At 60.5% G+C, this 22,542-nt stretch overlaps 5 protein-coding genes across 5 annotated transcripts; all 5 read right to left on the bottom strand.

The window, feature by feature from the left end:
• Window positions 1-688: 688 nt before the first annotated feature.
• LSCM1_02714 (uncharacterized protein) lies at window positions 689-3,739 on the bottom strand (the record flags this gene model as incomplete). The annotated part of the gene is made up of 1 exon (XM_067320290.1): window positions 689-3,739. One exon carries the CDS (start codon window positions 3,737-3,739, stop codon window positions 689-691), a length of 3,051 nt encoding a protein of 1,016 aa, XP_067175665.1.
• A 4,506-nt stretch (window positions 3,740-8,245) lies between these two features.
• On the bottom strand, window positions 8,246-8,596 carry LSCM1_02713 (uncharacterized protein; the record flags this gene model as incomplete). The annotated part of the gene is made up of 1 exon (XM_067320289.1): window positions 8,246-8,596. The coding sequence occupies one exon, from the start codon at window positions 8,594-8,596 to the stop codon at window positions 8,246-8,248; it is 351 nt and encodes a 116-aa protein (XP_067175664.1).
• A 749-nt stretch (window positions 8,597-9,345) lies between these two features.
• LSCM1_02712 (uncharacterized protein) lies at window positions 9,346-10,539 on the bottom strand (the record flags this gene model as incomplete). Its single annotated transcript, XM_067320288.1, has 1 exon — window positions 9,346-10,539. The coding sequence occupies one exon, from the start codon at window positions 10,537-10,539 to the stop codon at window positions 9,346-9,348; it is 1,194 nt and encodes a 397-aa protein (XP_067175663.1).
• A 1,125-nt stretch (window positions 10,540-11,664) lies between these two features.
• On the bottom strand, window positions 11,665-14,442 carry LSCM1_02711 (uncharacterized protein; the record flags this gene model as incomplete). Its single annotated transcript, XM_067320287.1, has 1 exon — window positions 11,665-14,442. One exon carries the CDS (start codon window positions 14,440-14,442, stop codon window positions 11,665-11,667), a length of 2,778 nt encoding a protein of 925 aa, XP_067175662.1.
• A 749-nt stretch (window positions 14,443-15,191) lies between these two features.
• Window positions 15,192-15,734, bottom strand: LSCM1_02710 (uncharacterized protein; the record flags this gene model as incomplete). The annotated part of the gene is made up of 1 exon (XM_067320286.1): window positions 15,192-15,734. One exon carries the CDS (start codon window positions 15,732-15,734, stop codon window positions 15,192-15,194), a length of 543 nt encoding a protein of 180 aa, XP_067175661.1.
• Between the last annotated feature and the right edge of the window lie 6,808 nt (window positions 15,735-22,542).

Here is a 22,542-nt window from a genome sequence, read left to right as displayed (position 1 = left end):
AAGAGCGACAGCGGAAAAGGGAAAAGGGCCGAAACAGCGCGTGGAGTTCACTTCGCTATGACAGAAGCACGCGCGTTTAGCCCCACGATGCCGACGAACACGCGCGAAAGCACAGTGGCGCGTGCAGTGCGTAAGGACTCGTGCACACGTGGGCGAAAGAAAAAAAAACGGTTCGGATGACGAAGGGAGGAGGAAAAGAGGCCACTCAGCCGAGCGGGCACCTGCGTGAAGCACAGGAGCACAGGGCAAGAGAGCAAAATAGAAAAGAAGAGCGCGCGCGCGCAAGAAAGGGAAACAAAATGCCGAGCAGATTGGCTTCGAGAAGGGCAGCGGCCGTGGCGCCGGTTACACCGACGGGCGGAGAAGACGGGAGGGCAGTTCAGTACAACCCAAGAGAAGACAAAACGAAGAGCACTCGCGAATCTGTCATCACGAAGAAGACTGGCCGGCATACACACACACACACGCAGGCAAATACACCTTGACCCTCCTACGGCTGTTGGCTCGCACCGGCGGATGCTGCCTCGGTGTCTGTCGGCAGGTTTTTCCTAGATTGAGCGGTCCAATGAAGAATGTACGAAAAAAAAAGCGAGACGAAGGCGCTGGTGTCCAGAGTGCCTACCCTCCAGCCACACGCACACGCACCCTCCACCTCGGTTCCACTTCATCCATGCAAAATTCATCGCCCTCACACTGCGTGCAAGGGCGCGGCCTGAAGAGAAATGTAGTAGTTCAGCAACACTCGCAGCTCGCTCGACCGCTCGGCGTCATGCGTGCAGCCACCCAGCTCCTCCAGCACGGACGACGTGGCTGCCTGGATGCTCTGCGGTGTGTGCCGATACGCCATGTAGCGCTGGCGCAGCTCGGCGTTTGTTATGGGCGGAAAGTCGGCCATGCCCTGCGGGGGAGAGGACTGCGGAGGCTGCTGATGGTTGTGCGCCTGTGCCCTTGGCGGCGAGGCCCGGCGAAAGAGCGGCGTTTCGGCAGAGTTTGCGGTGGGCGCAGGAATTGGCGGCAGCCACATGTGGAAATGGGAACGCTTCTGGGCTTGCGCAAGCGGTGTGCTATCCTCAGCCTTCACGGAGTAGGGCGAGCTGCCACGCTTCCCGGCGAGCTGACAAGTGGGCGCCCCCTGCGCCATGTTCGCCGGAGTGGGGCCGGGGTAGTAATTTGCGCCAGAAAAGTAGTCGTACTCCTCGTCCGAACTAATCTCGGCAGCGGTACCACTGCGATGTGGGACAGTCGACGCCGGCGGCGCCGCTTCCATTGTGCGGGCCTTGGCGTCGCTGCGGCAACGCTGGCCGCTGCTGCCGCGCGACGCGCGCATGCACGACGCGCGAGCCGCTTCGTTCGACGAGGCTGCAGTGTACAAGGACTGCAGCTGCGGGGGCATGGCTGCCTCCTCAGCGCCACCCGTGTGGGACTGAGAGAGATGGCACACATCGGTGGGCGCGACGGGGGGCAGCACTGTCTGCACTCGACTGAGCGTGGTTCTATTAAGGCCCCCCTCCAAGGGAACGTTGTAGGCCGCCAGCAATCGCGCCAACTCATCGGCGGGCGCGGCCCCCAGTGACTGCGGCAAGACATCTTCAGGGATGGGCGGCTTCTCGTCCATTGTGCCGTCGAGAGCTTTGTCAGTGCGGTGGCTTTCCAAGTGGAATGCGCTTGGCCTCCGCATGCCCAACTGTGCATCCGCCGCCTCTTCGAACGCACTGGACCGGCGCCGCGCGATTCGGTCGCGGAATGGGGGACTCGGCCCTAGCGGAGGTGTATCCTCGACCACTGGGCCACTCTCCTCGGAGCTGAAAGAGTGTCTGAAGCACCCTTCCGACTCGGCCTGCGCAGCGGCCGCAGCAGCCCCAGCGGCGCCGCCGAGTGGCAGCATGGCCGGACTGCTGTGGAAGGCACTGTGATGGCAGAAGGGAGGCATAGGCGTGCTGGTCTGCCGCTGCTGGAAGTCTAAGAAGCGCTCTTCGTCTTCGGTGTCACGGATTTGGTCGCACTCGCGCTCAGCGTCCCCCTCGTCATCGTCGTCGAGGAATGAGCTGCAATAGTTTTTCGCAGCGCTGTTATCAAACGGGGGCAACGCGTACAGCTGCGGCGGCTTCCCTGGGGGTGGTGCGACGGTGGCTCTGCTTATGCTGGTCGGGTCCAAGGCGGAGGGCGACTCCGCTGCGGGGCCTGACCCTTCGTTTCTGCCACTACCACAGTGCTGCGGACGGCCGTCGCTCGGCAATGAGGTGGGGCAGCGGCCCGCAGCCGATACGTAGTCGCTAGCAGGGTTCGGCTGTGTCGCGTTGGCGGCCTCTTCGTCACTCTCGCTATCACCAGCGTCGGTGCTGCCGCTGTCAGTGCTGCAGGTCGCCAGCGAGCCCGAATCCTCGTCGCTGCTTTCCTCGTTCATGGGCGGCATCGTGTCGTGTAGGGCGCGCTGCACAAGGGACAAGATGGCTTCCTTGTTCTCTGCACGCGTGCTGTCAGAAGCGCCGCTGAAGGACGCTCTGTACAGCGTTGGCGTGTACTGCTTCACATTCGACCCGTAAAACACGTTGTAGCTGCGAAACAGCTGATGCTGGCACAGCTGCTGCGCTGTTGGACGCTGCTCGGGGAAGAAGGCGACGCACCGAGTAATGAGATCAATCCACTTTTCCTTCTCATCGTCGCTCGCGTGAAGAATCCAATGGCGCTCGATCAGCTGGCGCAGCTGCGACGGACGTGCGACACTGCGCTGCAAGTAAAGCTTGGCGTTTCCGCTGGGCATATAGCGGTCAATGTCCTCGGAAGTTGGGGTACCAATGATGTTCAGAATGACCTCCAGCTGCAGACTCGCCTTAGCGCCGTCCCACTCGCCGCGCTCGTTCAGCGCCGTCCGCATGGTGAACAACGTCTGCCCGGTGCACATTTCGTAAAAGATGCAGCCCAGGGACCAGATGTCGATCTGCGGTGACCCGCCTGACACGCTAGTGATGACCTCTGGCGGCCGATAGTAACGAGTACAGATGTAGATGGTGTCACTGTGCTGAGCATCTCGCGCGAGACCCATGTCGGCGATCAGCGCGGTGGACATGTACGGGTTGGTGATGTCGAGCCGCACCAGGACGTTGTCTGGCTTCATATCGCGGTGGATAATGGAACACTGATGCAGGTAGTCGAGGCCAAAGCATATCTGGAAGGCAAACACGACGGCTACCTGGGCTAAAAACTGATGCGTCACACCTAGCCGCTGCACGCTCGACTGCGACGAGAGCAGCCGAATGAAATAGAAGAGGTCTCCCTTCATGAGTGGCATAACGATGTGCACATTAAACTCGTCTGTCTTGTTAAGCTTGGCCACGAACATCATGAGCTCTTCGTGATGCCGGCGCAGTCGCGCATACTCGTTCAGGCCAGCGTAATGCTCACCCAGCACGTTCAACTCGAACGCTGTGTTCTCTGCCGTCTGCGCAACGCTCATAAGCGGGTCATCGAATTCCTTTGCGTTGTCGTGGTTCGGTAAGGCGACGCTTTTGGTGGCGAAGATGCTGAAGTAGCCAATGACGTGCGGGTGCGCCTCATGCAGGAAGCACATAATGTCGATCTCGCGCACGAGCCGCCGACTCTCTTGGTTCACGTATCGACCAGGGATCGTTTTGATGGCGACATTGTCCTTCGTAATGATGTCCGTGTACTCCTCCACAGCGCCGAAGCCACCCTTGCCGATTTGCTTCACCAAAATGTAGCGGCCAGCCAACAGGTGCATGATGCTGAGGAAAGCCGAAGGGGATACTGTATATATATATATATGTGTGTGTGCTGGTACAAGAGGAATTGGATCACGGCAACTCTTGTTCGCACAGCTGACGGAGGTGTCACCCAAGCTCTGTAGGCGTGACGCGCACTCAACTCGTGTAGGTGCGTGGGTGGGATAGACAGCAGAGGAAAAAAGGGGGGCTCTCACACATAACCCAAACGAAGAGAAATGTGCCCGGCGTTTCAGCAGGGGGAGGGGGAGTGAAGAGCGAGGCGGCAAACCGATACGCCAGCGGAAAGTGCGAGCAACAGCCACGAACCCAAAGAGCGAGAGAGAGAGAGCGAGACACCACCGCGACAGCACCGCCTCCTACTCCTCCTCTCACTTCAGCGGCGGCGGGAAGGCAGTGAAACGAAGAAGAAAAAAAGAAATGAAAACGGAAGGAAACGTTTGGGGAAGGACGGCCACAGGGAGCTCAATCTATAGCGAAGATGAAGGCAGCGACGGCGGCCCCACTACCCCCCTTTTTCTCCCCACGTAGAATCCGCAGAAAGGCACTAACGCGGCAAACCGAGCGATTCAAAGATGGCGCCAACAGACGGAACGGATGTGCAGCCGCCTCCGTGCCGGGAGCAGGATGACCAGAGAGGTGTCCCGGCACAACTGGGGAAGGGTAGCCCTTGTACCGCGAATGAAGAAGAGATGATCGTAGCACGTGTGGCACCTCACCACCAGAAGAGACGCGCAGCTTTGCAGCGATTTGAGGACTCCAATTCGCTTGCAAAACTGGGTGGGATGCAAGGCACTTCCGGTAATGGTACTGCTCTCCGCGTCAAGAGCCGTGCCGATACGCCCACAGCAGAAGAAAGAGAGAGAGAGGCGGAAAGTGAGGGAGCGACGTGGGCCCAAGCTCGGATGAACGGGGGGGCGATAAATGGGCAAGCAGACGGTTCCTTTGCTTGAGCAACAGCCAAAAGGGTCTCCAACGACGCGCGAGAGAAGGGGGAAAAAGCGTGTGGCGACGGGCAGCAAGACAGTTCGAAAGAGAAGAGAGGGAGGGAGCGTGCAAGGAGGAAGCGGAGAGCCGACGATGGCCGGCAACGCTGAGCTCACGCACACACAACAGCAGGGCAGCGACACGCACGACAGTCCCGAAACAGAGTGCGCAGAGACGGCGCCTGGGGAAAAAGAAGAGAGTTGAAAAGGCAGATCAGTGGAAAGGGGGACACCACAATGACGGACGCAAAGACGGAATCGGCCGCTTAGGCTGAGCGCTCGACAGAGAAGCAATAGAAAAAGCGCGCGCCGCACGAGAGAGAAAAAAAAAACGGAAAGGGCGAAAGAGGGGGGAGGGGGTGACAAAGACCACCATACGTAAAGGCAAGAGAGAAAGTGGGGAAGAGCAGCCGAATTATCACCTGCAAGCAGAGGCAACGCTACCCTGGACGCTGCACTGTCGAGCTGTGGTTCCACTCGCTATCACAGCACAAAACATATGAGAAAACGCACGCTCATGCACGAGCAGCTCTTTTGCTGTAGCGGTTGCTGTAATTTCGCAGCACCGACCAACACCCCTGTTGGTACCCTTCGTGCTGCTGCCCAACGTTGCTCCGCCTCTTTACACGACACGTTAGAATGATAGACAAAGCCGAAAGAAAGGGAAAAAAAGACTGCAAAATGAGGGCAAAGTGGGACGGAAAAGCGCAGGCTTCCATGCACGGGCCACACCTGCGTACGTTAAGCCACTCAACGGCACACCACCACAGCAACTCAAGAACAAAGGGAGATGGGGGGGAATGGAGACAGGGAAGGCAGACGAGAGAAGAGGAAACCAATATGATGCTGATGTCAAAGCTCCCCAGATAGGGGGAGCGATGAAAAAAAAAAAACGCTCGTGCACACGCGCAGAGCCCGTTGAGCACCCGTATAGGCGGCGGAAAATAAAGGATTAGAGCAAAAAAAGAGGCAGTCAGGCAAGTAGGTGCTACAGACGTTGCGAGCGTGTGTGCGTGTGCAAGAGAACGGGCACGCAGCGATTCGACAGTGTGGGCGATGCAAAAAGAAAACTATGGAAGTCTGTCGCGCTTTGTATGTCCGATGTGTGCGTGCGTACGTAGTTAGCGCGCCGGCCCACCAAGGCGTATCTCCAACAATGAGCTTCTCCTCACCTTCGCCTTTTTGGGTGCCCTGCAATGAGAATGTGTGTATGGCAGAGTAGAGGGATGTACAGCGTTGCCGCCGCTTTGCAGCTTGCCTAGAAGTACCGCGCGCACACACCTTAGAGAGAGCCCACACAGAAACGCGCAGAGGGTAAGCACAAATAGTGGCAATAGAAATCACAAAGTAGAGGCCACGGGTCGGCAACTTGGAGCAGGCGATGGCGAGGAACGATGCGGCAAGGACCCAACAGGCTCGAGCCCGCGCACGCGCACGCTCACAAATGTCGCGTGATCACGCTGAGGAGACGCGCGAAACAAAAGCAAGGAGGGAAACAAGTCGCGTGAGTCGAACACAAAGTTCAGATCCGCGGAGGGAGGCAAAGAGCGCACGCGCTCGCGGGAGCACCGCAGTTCGAATCGGGCTAACGCACACCCCGAGACGAGTTGGAAAGAAGATCGGCGCGGCACGCGAGAAAGAACTTCACCGCGGATGTGATCCAGCTGTCGTAGTCACTATGGATAAAGCGCTTCTATGTGCGCGTGAGGAAGAGAGCGGGGACGATGAAATGGCTCCTGTGCGCGAGTGCCATCCGCAGGGCCCACAAGGGTGGTGAAGAGGTGCGAAGGCGCCGAAAGAAAAGATGGAGAGATGGCGAGAGAGGCCGCAGAGAAGGTACGCAATCGGCGGATGGAGAGGACCAGCGCGAAGGAAGCACATGATGGGGTCAGTCGTGTTTGGTTCGCACAAGGCGGGCACACCCACACGTTGGCTTGCGTCTGGCGTGCGCGCGAGTCATGCGTGCCTGCAGCGTTACATCCTGTCGCCAAGAGGTCGTCAGAGTCAAGCGCATGCGCTTGGCTTAGAGCCACCAACTGTCACGCTCACGAAAAGCTGCCGTTGCTGTCGCGTCTTGCCCATGGCGTCCTCTTATCCTCAGTGGTGCGTTGCTGCAACGCCGCCACCAAGGCCCGCATCGGGACACAGGTGATGCTACCTCACCCCTCTCCCTCGTGAGATCTGCCCAATTCACCCCTGGGCGCCACGGCGAGAATGGGTGCGCGGCGGTAATGTTCGTGCTCTCTTTTTTGGATTCGTTTCTTTCTCTTTGTTTTTTTCGTCGAAATTTTTGCTGTTGCCACCTTTTATCGTCTCCCTCCCCTCCCCCCGCCCCTTTTTTTGGTGGTGCCTTTTTTATCCCCGCTTTATTCCTGCGCATACGGCCGCCCTTCGCCACTCATTTTGTTTGATGTCCGTGTATGTGTGTGTGTGTCTGAGGGGGGGCAGGGGAGGGGTGAAGTGAGGGGGAGAAAGGGGGAGGAGGGAGATACGGGGGCCACCCATCCCACACAGCACAGAAACGTACATCCAGGCAGCACCTCAAACGCGCGCTCAGCCACCCTCCCTCCCCTCTTCACCCCTTCACCTCACCCAATCCCTTTCATCCAACGCAGAGAAAAGCGAAAACAGGGATGGGGAGGAGGGGGAGAGAAACGAGACGCTCCTCGTCGGGCATCCACTAGAAGCAAGCAGGCGCGCAAGCGCCCTGAAGGGCTCTCCCCTTCACCCGCCCACCCACTCCTCCATCGCGCAGTCTGGACAACAACGCAAAGGTCGCGTCCCTGAGAAGAGGGAAGGGAGTCGAGAGGAGGAGAGGCTGGCGAAACGAAAAAGCGTCGAAAGAACTTTCAGTCGCAGGAACAGAAACAAATAGAGGCGCCTGCGTGTGTGTTGGTGCGCCTCGCCTTCTGTTTTTCTGTTGCTGTTAAGGGCACTTTCCCCCCTCCCATCCACTACGTTTGACTAGATGCGCTGCTTACGAATGAGGGGAGACCCCCGAAAGGGGATCAGAGCGGTGGCCGAAAAGGAAAAGGGAAAAGAAGATGTGGCGGTGGTGGTGGTGGTGCGCGTGCGACCGCCAGCAAAAAAAAGGGGGGAGGCGGTAGCGCAGGGGCGAGGACTGAACTGGGCGATGCCGTCACTGCTTCCGCACACATGTCTGCATCTATTCCGTCCGCTCAGCATGTCCCGCGTGCTTCCAATCCCTGCGGATGTCGCCGTCGTCGCTGAGGTGGCAACGCCTTAAAAGTTCGGTGGTCCGCCGTTCCGCCACCTCTCGCCGGAAGCGGGACGACAGGCATGTGCGTAGGCGATCCTGTATCCGCCTCATCCTGCGACTTCGCCGTTGGCACGATCATGGGCACTGAGGGAAAGGGGCAGAAAGAGAGGAATGACCGATTTGGGGAAAAGGGGAAGCGCACGCGGGAGACACGTACGCCGACGCTGCGGCCGCGCGCATTTTCGTGCCGCCCGAGGTATCGGTCCTCTCATGCACAGCGAGTAAGGGCCCTTGTATGCTTACGCCTGCGCATCTAGCCTGTCCTTGATGTCGTTCATGAACGGCATGATGCGCTCATGCTGGATGCGAAGGTTGGCTACGGCTTCCTCGCCCTCCATCTCCGTCCCATCGTTCTCCCACAGGTCCGTGGAGTCCTCAAGGAACTGTTTCTTGGTACCCAGGCGATCGAACACGTAGTAGCGAATAGCGAAGGCCTGCACGACGCAGCAGGCCAAAGTAACTTTGAGTATCACCTGCATCGTCGCGCCACTGATGCCAGTCTCACCGCAGTTTGCGTAGAAGTATGTGCGCGCACCCGAGCTCGCGGCGCCGCTACGGGCGAGGGCCTGCAGACCAATACGGCGAAACATGATCGAGACGGCAACACTGAAGCCAATGTGTAGATATGCTCCGGCAGCAGTGAGCAAAGAAGGGGGGAGATGATGAAGCGAGAGCGCAGGCTCGAGAAGCTTAGGTTGTGGATATGCGAAGCGGTCGCACGCGTTTGAAAGGAGATGGTGATCGGTGGGGGAGGGGGGCGACTCGCAGACAGACGTGAAGAGCTGCGTCGCAGTGCGTCATGAAGGGATGAGGCGAGGGGTGGGGATTCGACGAGAAAGAGGGAAGAGGGGGGATGAAGGATGTACTCTGCATGCTTGTGCGGTTCGCTTCGCAGTTGAAAGACGCGCGCTGTACAGGAGCGATGCTGCCTCGCTCTCGGACGCCATCGTCCGCGGCCACCGATGTCAGTCACAGAAGACACCCATACCTGCACGGATTGCATCACCGCACATGCGTTGTGCGCCCTAATCCGTGGAGCGGGCAAGTGTTGGATAAAGCGGCTCGCGTCACAGCAGCAGCGCAAGCGGCGCCGCCTGTCCGCCGCGAATGCCGTTCAGGTGGTCATTGCGCTAATCGCTGGCATAGGCGTGGTAAAGTGGCGCTACTACTGCACATAAGCCGCATCACTTCTTTTCTTCATCGGAGTTACCCGTAGCCTTAGCGTTCACCGTGCGAAAACGTATCCGAGCCAAGCAACCGCCCTACCTCTCCCAAAGCTCCCGCTTCCCCCTCCCCCACCTTCAACAATCCAGGGCACGTCTAGCGCACAGCCGTTCGCTCAATCAAGCTCATCGCTTCCAGGGGCAATGTAGGCGTCCACAATGTCGTCCAGGTAGGGCAGCACGCTCCGCTGGAGGAGCTCGCAGACGCTGGGAGCCAGCATGATGGCCGGTTCCGCTGCGACAGGGGCGCCGTCCTCCCCGACTCCCTCAACGCGGCTGGCTGCAGCTGCCGCATTTGCGTTATGCGCGGCCTGGGAGGCATCGAGTGCCCCCGCGAGCACCTTCCTCGCGTTCACGCTCTCCAGACGCGCTATGCCGTCTTCGGACTCGAGCATGCTGGCGACGAACTCTGTGAGGCTCTTCTGTATACATTCGATGGGCTCCTTGCCGCTAAGCCGGTCCACCGCTGTCACAAGCGCGTCGCTCTTCAGGATGCGATCGTAGAGCGGCTTGTGCGAGCAACCGCAGTTGCGATAGCACTGCGCAGCGAGATAGCGGTGGCGCGGGTTTGGCGACGAGAGCGAGCTGTTCAAGGTTCCACGCCACTCATCGTCCTCAAGCAAAAGCTCCTGCCCGTCGAGCGTACGGGTGAGGTTCAGCACAATGTGAAGGATCCACCGGCTCAAGTCGCGGTTCGAGACGGTGTGCGCCGACGTCGCCAAGTCCTTTCGGGGATCGGCCACCTCCTCTTCCACGTAATCCTCTGCATTCTTCGCCGCCGCCGCTGCCGCCGCAGCGAATCGCTCGTAGTATACCTGCAGCTTCCCTAGGTAAAAGCCGCGCATGTCCTCGTCATCTTTTTGCAAAAGATCGTCGACGGCGGCCACGTGACTGGCCGTCAGGTTGTTCAGCAGCATCAGCGTCAGCTCCTGAACGCTGCGCACGTACGACGTCGGCTGATCGCTCCGCTCCATCCCATCCAGCAGTCGCATCGCCTTGCGCACCACCCTGCGCTGCACCAGCATCTCGGCGCAACTGCCGTCGGCCGAACAGTTGACGAGGATTGTCAGGACATCGCCCAGGACGTTTTTGCCGCCTGCGTGCAGGTATTGAAGGAGAGAGTCGACGCAGCCGGGACCGTACTGTGGGGACGCCAAAAACAACCAGAGATCGCGGTTCTCCTTGCTGTGCTCCGCGATTCCCTGAATGGCCATCTTGCGCACATCTTCGCGTTCGTGGCGAACAAAGGAGAAGGTCTCCTGAAACTGCTGAATGGTGTCGGGCGAGAGCATCGCCTGCTGCTCAGCCATCGGAGCACGAGAGGATGGAGCAGATGCTATGAAAGACATCAGAAAGGAGAAAGTAAGTGGAGTCTAGGGGCGCAGTCCAGGGAGGAGCACGAGGTGGAAATATGGAAGGCAACACGTAATGCAGCCAAGTGCGTCACTGCATCTCTGATGGCGCACTGCACTGCATCAAGTGCTGCTATATTACCCTTCAAGGGTGGATCTCAAAACGGAGCAAGGCGGGTGCAACGAAAAGAGAAGCCCACGAAATGGGGAGGGGGGTGCCCGACGCCACGCATCATGGCGCAGAAATGTCGCGACAGGTCCAAGAGGCGCCACCAGAAGGACAAAGAGCAGCGGTGAAGCACGAGGCTTGCCGACCGACCGGAAGGTGTGCATCGTTTGTACCGAATACTGGCCCACACAAAAACGGAGGGAGCGCGCACGCCTTTGAGGGCGAGCGCGGCGGCTACCAGCCTAGCTGAGGTTGGCATAACTCATCCGGCTTCGCCCTTACTGACTGTGCGGCGCCCGCGGCTGGCGTGTTGGTCGTTGGGAGGGGAGAGGGGAGGGAGGGGAGTGGCTTTGGCAGGCGCACCGCTTCTCCAAAGCCACTCTCCTCCACTCCACCCCCGCTCCCACTCCCTCCCCTCTGCCCTCTTACGGAGGGGGGCGACGATCTGTCTCTGTTGCTTCTTGCTGCCGCTGCGGTTGGCGGCCATCTGCGCCCTTCATTTCGTTAAGGGAGGGTGGTGGTCGGGGATTCCACCACGCCCTTAGACACATGCACACACACACACATTGTTTGCCGGTTTACCTCTAGAGCATCAGCCTCCTTTGTTTTACGGTCGGTCCGCTTACTTCACCACCACACCAAAAGACACCAATAAGCGGCGAAAGTGGCACGGCCAACGGCAACAGACACCCGCAGCGGACGAAAACCGAAAGCGGTGTGAGAGAGAGAGAGACACGCAGAAAACAAAAAAGTGCTTGCAGCCGATTGACTGGGCCCTTCCGTCGCCGTGCTGTCCCGCTCAGCCCCCTAACCTTCGCTCCGCAGCCCACCGGCGCGGATGAAATAGAGGAAAAGCGGCGGGTGCGAGGTGTACGTGGCAGAGGAGAGGGTGCACTTTCCCACACACACTTCCATCAAGCCCTCCCCGGGAAGTCCTCGAGCCTTTTTCTCCGGAGAGGCCATTCACCCTCGATGGGCACAAGGGCTCCAACGCGGCCAGCCTCCACCGCGGCCCCGTGCGCCCGCTGATGCAGCGCGGCCAACACCTGCCGCTTATGCACGCGCTGCCCATAAGACACGCGCATAGCGCGTATCTGTGCGTACAGTGCGCTGGCGCTTTGCTGGGGGAGAAGTGCCGGCTCCAGGTAGCCGGCGATGTGAAGCTCCTCCACTAGCCCGTACACTTCTTGCATGCGGGACAGCTCATCACGTGGGGCGGGGCTCTCCTCCTCGACGTCACTCTCCACCACACCAGACAGCATCGACAACGTCACCGCCTCCGTCAGCTGTTGCACCAGTGTCACGATGGCAGTCAGGCACTGTCGGTCGCGATAGACGACAGCACCACCGTGCCGGACAGCGCGCCGGGTGTGCTCCACCAGCTTGCACAGCAACGTTGCCTCGTCTTGCGTAAGCTGGTAGATGAGCGTACGGTTGGACGCCGCTGGAGCCCCAGCGAAGGCGGCCGTGTGCTTGGCGGCGTTGAGCTGCGCAGTGATGGTCGCGTGTTCTGTCGCGATACCGCGGGCCTCGCTCAGCACATACCAGAAGGTTGCCTCGCTGCGCTCAAGGTCTGTCACAGGGCTCACAGAAAGAGACGGTGTGGAGGGCGATGTCTCTTCCGCCGTAGGCTCCTTGGCATGCCCGTCCTTCTGTGGCTCAGGCCATCTCTGGATCTCCGCCAGAACGCGCCGCGTCAAGATGCTGCTCACGTCCGCAATCGCCTCCACCTCGGGCTTCGGCTCGGTTAGCCAGAAGCTGCAGCACGCCGACAGGCCACGACGGAGCACCGCCAGGTAGTCCGACAAAGAGTCTGCATGCATAGCCTCCCACATGAGCTTCTCAGCGAGCTTGTTGTGCGTGAGCAGCTCTGTCGGCGCTACCTGCTGGTAAAGGAGCTGCTGTACCTCCGCATGCACATTGGCGTCGCTGTCGGCGGTCACAAACTGACGCACCAGACGGGCCTCTTGCTCCTCAAGCTCGCAACGGGAGAGGTTCTGCCGCTGCAGCTCATACTCGCGCGCGGTCATGATAAAAGCGGCGTAGACGCTGGCGCGGTGTCGCGGGTCGCGCAGCCGCAGCGCCATAGCCGTGACGGCACGCAGCCCCTCGTCGAATGGGTAGCGCGGCAGCAGCGCCAAGAAAACTGCGTACCGCGCCAGCGACGTCGCCAAAGATGCGCCGGCGCGCACCTGAACGGCGTGCGGAATCAGCGTTTCCCCGTAGGCGACGTCCTGCGCGAGCACAACGTGCGCGATCAGCCGCGCGGCTTCGCTGTTTCCTGTCTCAGGGACGATGCCAAACCACTCCGTCGCGCCCTCTAGCGCCCCCGACGCTGTCAAGGAGAGCGGCACTGTAGGCAGCAGAGAACCTTTTCCATTCATGCAAGTCAGCGTTTGTAAGATGAAGCGCATCTGCAGCTGTTCTTCCAGCGGCGCACGCGTCAGAAAGTCAGGCAGCAGGCGCGCTGCAAGGCCCTGCACCAGTTTCAGCGAGAAGCTCGTCGCCCAGTCGTCACCGCTACCCGTCATTTCCTCGATGAAGAGCGCGTAGCTGCGGTCAACGGCGCCGGGTGCCGACTGCCCAGGTTCCTCGCCGCCGGCACCGGTGGCGGTCATCAGCTGCTTTGTGAAGGCGACGACCAGAGCGCAGCGTAGGTAGCACCACGCCATGTCCTTCCAGCTCCCGTTTACCTTGAAGGCATTCTCCAGCACGGTAAGGTTTCCGCACAATGCCGCTCCTATAACAGCATCGAAGTCACTCACGGCATTCGGGGTCGACGACGACGCGCTCCCCTCTACGCCAACTGCGGCAGCGGCGCTGCGATACTTAAGGGACTCTTCGTAGAGCTGCGAGAGGTTGTCGAGGCGGTGTTCGTTGCCGCACCAAGCCTGATCCAGTTCACCGTGCGCGTACTCGCCAAAGAGCGGCACCAAAGCGGTTTGGCTGAACCACGGCTCCCGTACCGTCTGCAGTTGGGCTGCGCTGAGGACGCAGCTGTGTACACAGCTTTCGTACGTCACGGCGGCGTTGATGGCGCGATTCAGCTCGCCGCCGCGCAGATAGGTTAGGATAAGCTGCCGAAGCACCACCTCTTCCTCTCCACGCAGGCGTGGTTCATGCCGCGAGTTGTCGCGGTACGTGCTCTCCAGCCAGCGGCAGATTATATTCGCCCGGCGTAGCACCGGCTGGCGTTGGAGGAATGCCTGGAGATGAGCGTAGTGTGAGACGAACCAGCGACGATGCGGCTGCACCGACTCGATGCCAATGGCGTCGGGGTGGTACTGATCGGACTGCTCCGCATCTGCGTACACATCCTGCATAAGAGCCCACAGGTACTCCTCTTGCTTGCGGCCAGCAGCGCGACTCACCTGCTTGAAGTACTCCACCGTTGGCACGGCCCGAACCGCAGCGGTGCCGGTGCGCGGCAGAGATCCGGGAGAAGGGTATGTGGGAGAGGCATTCGTAGACGGGAGGTACCACTCCGCGTAGGTGCGCAAGGCCGACGTGCTGGATGCCGTGGTACCGGCGCCGTGTTGACTACCAAGTGCTGTAGAGGGAGTTGCTGTTACGATCTCGTTGGTCGCCGTAGCGTCTACGGGCACAGGGCGGCCGTGCACATCACGCACACAAGTGCTAGACAGCGGGAGCGTGATGTTCGCCTTGCCGTGCCGCTGCTCGTACTCCGTCATTGCAGACGTGCGAGAGGCTCTTGCACTGAAAGTAAAGCAGAAGCGAAGGGGGAAAAAAGTTTAATGGCGCCAAGGCGGAGCGTGGAAAAGGTAAGCGAGTATGCAGGAGGGTGAGGAAAGAATGGCGGCTTCCCTGATGCCGTAGCCGCGGAGGTGCGCGTGTGGGTATAAGCGTGCAGCGCATGGCGCCAAGGAGGCAATCAGTACGGAGAGAGAGAAAGACGGCAACGGGTGCGCAAGGGCCAAGGCAGCGCGCTACCAAACAGAGAAACGGTGGTTCATCGCACGGCGGCCTTGCAACGCCACCGCGATGCAGCAAACCTCCACGTAGGCGCGCGTCAGCCCAGGACCGAAAGTGCGAGTCAATTCTGCAGCAAGCAGGTAAGGAAAACCTTTTGGCCAACATCGGAGTGGCCTTCGAGGGAGAGCCCTAACCGAGCTCGCCCGTGAGGTGCGCTAGCGTCGGGTGAGCAAGCGGCATCACAGTAGTAAGATGGCAGCGAACAGCCGCATTCAAACAGAAAAAAAAGAGACCACGAAGGCATGTGAGGATGTGCGAGCATGGCACATCGCTGCAGACGCACCACGCACACTTGCCACACTTAATGCGAACGATGCGGCGACAACGACCGCACTGCAGGCATAGAGGCACACACGAGGCGCGTGAATAAAAAAGGTGCACATGACAGCCGCGTACGCGCACGTGTCGGCTCACAGACTAGGGTGGGGGTCTCTGCAGCGCAGAGAGCTCAGGGTGCACGATCCAGCAAGATGCGCTCAAAATCAGAAGCAGGGGGGATCTTCATCGTCAGCGGCGGCCAATTCCACATCTCCTCTGGGTTCGTGATGTACTCCCAGGTGCGCAGTGGCCGAGCACGATCCGCTGTCAGCGTCGCTGTGTCCTGATCTGCACCTTCTTCCACCGAAGGCATGTCAGCGAGGCCGCTAGCTAGAAGGGAAGAGGACGATGCTGCGCCATGGTCAGCATAAGCGTGAACAAGCGACGAGAAGGGTGGGAAAAAGCTCGCATGCGTTGAGCTTCGAGCGGCTGAGTCGATTGTCGGCGAGGTGTCCACCGCCTGGCGGAGATACACTGGATCATAGCAGCCAAACCGCGGCACCTCGCCTTTTCTGTAGTGCTCTTTGAAAGCCTCTGTGCAGCAGTCTGGAAGCGTTCCTACCGCACGAGGAGCTGGAAGCGAGGAAGGGGATATTGAAGGGGGTGGCGACAATGACGAGCTCGGCGCCGACGCTGCGGCTGCGGCAGCGTCCAATTCTTTGTGCGCATTCATCACAAGCTCACCTCCCTACTCCCTTTTCACCTTTCTTCTGTTCCTCTCTTGCGCTGTGACCAGTGCGTCTCCCGTCTGTCGTTGTGTGGGACGCTGCGGTTATGGTTGCGTCGTTGAGGGGGTGTTGCTTCACCTCGCCGTGATGGGGGTTAAAGGGCAAAGTGTAAGAGCTGTGAAGGAGCGGCGGCAAGAGAAAAGGGAGAGGGGGAGGGGGGCGGCGACGTTGAAGCGTGCTGCGTGCCGTCCCATCTTGTCCTCGATACATGAGGACGCGCACATCGGCGCTCTTGCTCACCTGTCGCCTGAGACGCAAAGCATCGCAGATGACGAAGTGAGACCCCTCATTTTTGACGCAAAATCGACGACATACTTCGGATCGTGCACACGGGGCAGCTTACTTCGGCTCAGAAAGGCGAAGCTTGCACGCTGGTTGGGTGGGTGGGGAGGGGGAGGGCGGCAGTGCATGTGTAATCATTGGTGCTCGGCGAGCCGGCGTAGCCCCGCCTTCCAATGGGGTGGAAAGAAATAGCGGGGCAGCCTGTCGCTCTTGCTGCTGCTGCTGTTGTGAACGGATCGACTGAAATTTGCTTCTCTATATGTGGCTATACACACTCCGTGTATATACGCACCGACAACCATTACGCAAGCTCACAGCACACATTACACACAGCGTCAGCATCATCGATTATGTACATGAGGGAGGGAGGGAGGGGGGAGGGGCGGCATCGCACCTGAGAAAGTAATGCGATGAAAGAGGAGGTATCGGCAGGTCGACCACAGCAGGCAGAAGGGGGAGGAGGGAGTCGACCTGCAGCCACGACGCACCAGCCGTGCATGCGCTTTGAAGGCGCGCATTGCCGTAAAGCGCCACAACGACTAACACGCGGTCCAGCGCGGTGGTCTCTTGTGCACCTTTTAGCACCTCCTGGCGATGCTTTCTTTTTTTTTATGCCGTCGATAAAGTCAGCAAGCCATGCACGTTGAGGAGCAGCTTCTCCACCAGGTCGGCGATCTGTGAGGTGTGGCTTCTTACCTCCGACAGCAGTTCTTCCACATCCTCGCCGCTCTGCTGCAGCTTCTGACGCAGTCGTGCCTCCGCAAGAGTGGCCTTGGCCTCGATTCGACCCTCGTCGGTGTACCGTGAGGTGTACGACAGCATCATCTGCAGCAGCTCCGGCTCCTCTACAATGCGGCACGGCGATGCGGCCGTCAAGTTCAGCAGCACGCCGCTGCAGTTGTACGCGACACGATAGTCCTCATGTCCGAGGAAGAGCACAGCCACTTCGTCGCATCTGTTCGCTTCCATCCAGTCGCGGCCGGCGTTGGTGTAGCTGATATTACCGAGGATGCGAGTGGCCTCCACGGTGGCCTCGACGTTGTCCTCAAACAGGTAGCTCGCCAGCAGCAGCCCAAGGGAGCTGTAGAGGGAGGGAAGCCAGGCAGACGCATCCCCGCCTTCGCCCCCGCAGCCACTGCCCTCTGCCGACTCGCAGGCGCCGAAGAAGTACGAAAGGTTACTGAGGCACATGAGCACGTAAATCGCCGTCAGCTGCATGCTCGGTATTCTCCTGAGTACTCCCAAGAGGCGCACCAGCGGGGGCGTCACCGACTGCACGAGATGCAAAGGGCATCGGGGCGACATCGCTGCAATGCCGAGCACCCAGACCACAGCCTGCAGCACTGGCGCTGGTGGTAACGGCAGCGGCGCAATGAAGCGTTCTGGCTCAGCCTCTTCGAGATCGGTGACGGTGACGTAGCGAAGTGTCAGCGCCTCCAACAACTGCGCCATGGGCGCGGAAACAAGGTACTCCTGCTGCTCCGTGCTGTCTTCCGCGACGCGCGCCATCACGCCGCACAGACGGGAAACTAGCAACTCTATCGCCAGCCCATGAGAGGGGGTCGCGTGTGCGCGGGACAGCTGTGAGCGCAGCGCGTGCGCGGCGGCTGCAATCACGGCGGTGTTCGCCTGCATATCCGCCAAGCACTCATCAACATACGTCAGCTTTACCAAAGCACGCGCGACCGCCTCAACTGCTGTCGTCTCCACAGCGAAGGTATTTAGCATGCTCGTAAGGGTGCCCAAGACGCCGAGCCCACGCAACTCTTCCGGGTGGCTCTGAGCGAAGCATCGATAAAGGGTGCCAATGGCAGTCGCCAGGAATGCGAAGGAGTGCGCTGACGGAGAGATCGCCAGATTCTCACTCGAGGGCGAGCAGCGCGCCACCGCGTGATCGCTGATTTGCTTCAGACTCAACAGAAACCCGAGAGACACAAGGTGAGCACGAAGGCTGCCGTGCTCCACTGGTACAGTGGAGGGTGGGTTGAGCACAGGTGCCAAGGCAGCAGCCCTGTCAAGCCCACTTCGCACACAGCTTAACGGTGGCCCTGCTGGGACAGCATCCGCGAAGGAGGCGCTGTTGACAGGACGCGGGTGGAGGTGAAAGAGGGAGAGCTCGGGCTGAAGTGCGGTGGACCTCCAATGGGATAGCTGCTGCCGGCGCTGCGTGCTGAGCAGCTGGCTCTCAGCGTCATCGTCTACAAGCCCGCTGCCGCGAATCATGTCTGCCTCCCCGTGGCTGGAAAGAGGACGATTCCCGTGTGTCGCCAGCTCACTGCTTTGCAGTCGCTGCCCATGACGAGACATGATCGGATCGCCAGCCCCCGAAGATGCACTAGCAGACACGATGGCGGCAGCAGCAGCGTCGTCTTCGCAACAAAAGGCAACAGTATCTAAGATCGCTGCGACCCACTCCAGCTCCCGTGGATGCGCACCCAGCCCGGACCCCGCCAACAGCCGGAGAACCTCTACAAGTGCCCCGAGAACACGAGTCTCTTGCGATATCCACCCCGCGAGGCCAGCGTCAGCGATGATATGCAGCGTGCGTAGGGTCGGCTCAAAAGAAGCGGCTTCCGTTAGAAGCGCTACCACTGGGAAACTCTGCAGCATTACAGACGCAGCCAGGAAGGCCGCCTGCGTGTACAACAGTGGTGCAAGGGTGCTCCCCGTTGAAGTCGATGCGCAGGCGCCCTCGGCGCCGCCCAACTCCACTGTCCCCAAGCTCTTGGCCGAGTAGTCATCCACAGCCTGCTGCAGCGTGGCTCCATTTGGCCAATGCTGGCAGAAGTGCAGTAAAGTCGTTCGCAGACACTCTACGGCCACCTTGTCCAGCAGGGACGCACCTCCGGTAGAGGGTGATGCGGATACCACCCACTGCTTTAGCTGAAAAAGAAGATCCACCGCCTCCGCCACTCGCGAGCTGCCCGCCTGCTGCGCCATGGGATACAACAGCGCGAATTTCCGGGCATCGATACCATGACCCTGAGCAATGGCAGGCGGCTGGCCCATGTGGCTGTGGTCTGCGCAGCTTTCAGCGGAGAGGCGGCCGAGGGGATTTAGTCTCCCTGTGAGTGGCAGACGAGATGAGTGAGAGGTGGATGAAGAAAAAACCGCGCTGCGAGGCTCGCTGTCCCCGGTGACCAGATTCGCCGAAGATGCGGCCGCGCTTTCCCCGGCCGTCTCGAGAGCTGCGCCCGAAAAGAGCGACGTTGGCGCTGAGGGCGGTGGTGCCATGGGAGCTAGGCGACGTCCGGCAGGCAGCCGGCGCTGCGAGCGGCGCTCCAGCCCATGAGGGCGGCGAGCGAGAAGCGAGGCAGACGCGGAGCCCAGGCCGAGCCCTTCCGCTGGCGCAAACGCCGACGCAGGAGAAACCGACGCAAAGGCCTCGAATGGCGTCTCGGGTCGGATAGGGTCGAGCACTGCGGCGCGCGCATCGCGTAGAAGGCGAATTACTCGGCTTCCAGCGCCAGAGGCAACAACCGAGGCAGCGCGGGATGCCGTCCCAGCCCCTCGACTGGCTCCCCTCGCCAGTGGAGCCTGCCGCTGGGGAGGCGGGAGCGGAATGCGGCTGCCGCTGCCACTTGCCGTGACAGTCGCAGGCGATGCGAGGGCAGTAGAGGAAGAGGACGCTGTAAGCGAGCGGCACGGTGCCACACGGTAGTTCTCAGGCAGAGGCTCGTACTCGGCTGTCGCGCGATCGTTCGAGTCGCGGGCGGCCGACGAGAATGGTGCCTCGCGATGCTGTGGAGAGCTACGCGGTTGTCTAGCCTGGCGCGCGCCGGCAAAGTGAGAGGATGCTGTCCGCTTATTTGTCGATATCGATCGCTTTGTCGGCGCGGCAGAGATGGGGCTGCTAAACAGCATCAGCTCCTGCGTATGAAGGGGGGTGCGGGAAGATGAGGTCACCAACGATGGGCCAGCAGGCCCCGATGGGTGCCCGAAGCCCCGCTTCTGAGGCATTAAATGGTAGGCTCGTGGGCAGCCGCGTGAAAGCAAGAGCGCAGCGCAACGCGCCTACGTGCCGTCGTGTGTGTCTGAAGGGTTCTTTCTATGTGCCTGTGTGTATGTGTGCGCGCGTGCGTGGGGGTCTGCTCCTCCTTTCCTTCAGCGCGTTGAAGGCGGTGCCCCTTCCGAAACTCAGCAAGGGATGCGAGAAATACATCAATGAGAGGAAGCCGAAGAGCCTCGAACGTGGCTGCTTCTCCCCCAGTCTCACAGCGCTTTTTTTTGCTTCAAGTGACTTGCCCACAGCGTTCCCGCTCTCTTCACTGTAGGGCAGCTAACGCAAACGTCACTACTGCGCACAGCGGAGGAAGAAGACGAGAAGAGAAGCGGCGCGCACGTGTGCAAAAGTGTGTCAGGTGGTGGCCGTTTGCGGGTGATATGGGCACGTCCGAAATATGAAGATGGAAAACAGGACGCGAAGAGAAAACAGCGGTGTTGAGAGGCACAGCGAAGAGAGACGGCATCTTTGCTCGAGGTCGCCAGAAAAGCGCACAGCACCAGCCATCCTCGCGAGCACCAGTGCGCACGCAAGGAAGAGGTGAGGAGGAGACGAAACGGGGCGGGGCACCCGATCCAGCGAAATCAGAGGAAAAAGAGGAGGCAGAGGGGAATCTCAGAGCGCCACGCAGGGCAACGGGCCACCAAGAGGTGTCGCAGGCATCAGAGATCTCTACTACCCAGCCTCTTCCTTTACCCTTTCGACGAATACCGTCACCGCACTGATTGAAGCACCCGCCTCATCCGACTCCACCATCTCTTCCATTGCCTCAGAGCCACAGTCGCCCTTGACGGCGCCACATACACCATGAAGACGCCACCTACGGGGCATACACATGTGCCTGCCAAGATGAACGCAGTCGGCAGAGGCTCAACCTCAGAATTTGGCAGTCTCGAAGAGAGGCGGAAGAATGCGGGCACTAAATCTCCCGGAGAGGCGCGCGCATCAGCTCGCGAAAAGACAAGGAGACGAGGAATGGTGTGAAAGCGCACGCGACATCTCCTGTCCCTTCATTTCAGCAGGACCGATCCGCTGCTCTACATAGCGCAGAAGCTCCACCTCACCCCAGTCCCCTGGCCTGTCACACGCCCCATCGAATCGTGCAAAGCAGCCGCACCGACATCCCTCGCAGCAGTGCGCCGGCCCCGCCATCCGAGCACGCCACCCTGCCCCAAAGCCCTACCCGCCCCGCACGCCTGTCGGCTCGTGCAAAGCAGCCGCGTGGACACCCCCGCCATGCAGGCCGCCACGTGCCTGCATCCGCATCGGGGTGGTGCGCAGGGGGGCGCCCCACACCAGCAGGCGGTGCCAGGGCCGGGCGAGGTGCACCCGCGTGACGCCGACACTCCGCTCACCAAACGCATGGCACGAAGCCTGCGCACCGCCGCACCTTGCGGCGACGCAGCGCTACACAGGGCCTGGCCGCCGGCATCCGTGGCGCTGCACCGCTGGCCACCCCTCTTCCCATGTCGCGGGTGCTCGGCCCCAGGTCGGCACCTCCAGAAGCGGCTCGGCGTTTGGCAGAGGATAAGGAGGGGGAGGCTGCCAGGCCGCTCGACAGAGCGCATCCGCCGGACTGGGATGCCGCCCTCGCGGAGGCGTCGCCCCTTTCTCATCGTGAACGGCAGAGGATGGTTTGCCTTTTGGCGTGCCCTTTCCCTTGCGCACACAGCAGGAAGTGCATCAACTTGCAGCAGCAGCAGCGCCCCCCCCCTGATGCCGTACGGCGAAATGCGGGTTGTCTCGGGCGAGCCGTCTGCCACTGAATCAGGGTCATGCGCGTAACATTAGCCGATGGTCCTTCCTCGCTCTTTATCGTCGAATATGCGCGGCGCGATCGCCGCCACAGTGGAGTGGACGGTATACCTCGATCCAGGCAGGCCGCGTCCAGGATCCTGCTCCGCGGCGGAGGCGGTGGCGCCTGTCGTGCGGGTAGAAGGAGGGGGATGCTCTGGGCACATGCTGCATGAGCCAAAGGAGGAAGTCGAGCAGCCCCCCCGCTGGGGCCTTCTGAGGGCCTCTGCTCAGCCTGCGTACCGCGGTGTCTCGCTCCGTCGCCTCACGCCGCTGCATCTCATCCTACGCGGTGGAGAGTCTCCGCATGGGAATCTGTAGGCCAGGATAATATTATTAGGGGAGTCCTCGTCGTGCTTGCAGCACCTGCGCCTCACCACAGCCCACCCGTTCGGACGGGGGAGAGGCCACCAAAGTTGCACACACGCACTGCAGGGTAGGCTGGGACGGCTTTCCAACCCCCAGCATCGCGTGTCGCTCTTGCGCTTCTCGCTTCTCAGTCCCTTGTTTCGGTGTGATACGCCACGACACCTGCCGCACGACAGCGGGTCCACACGCAGCACCGGCAACCTTGGACCCTGGCGCCTGTTTCAAGACGACGACGCTATTGAGGAGGGTCTCTACATCCACCCTCCATGTACATCCTTGTCATTCGGAGGTGCGTCTGGATGGCA

Source organism: Leishmania martiniquensis, chromosome 33 (assembly GCF_017916325.1).
Source record: "Leishmania martiniquensis isolate LSCM1 chromosome 33, whole genome shotgun sequence".
NCBI classification, from domain to species: domain Eukaryota; phylum Euglenozoa; class Kinetoplastea; order Trypanosomatida; family Trypanosomatidae; genus Leishmania; species Leishmania martiniquensis.
The sequence above is the reverse complement of the archived record's forward strand: the minus strand, read 5'-3'. Positions and strand labels throughout refer to the sequence as shown.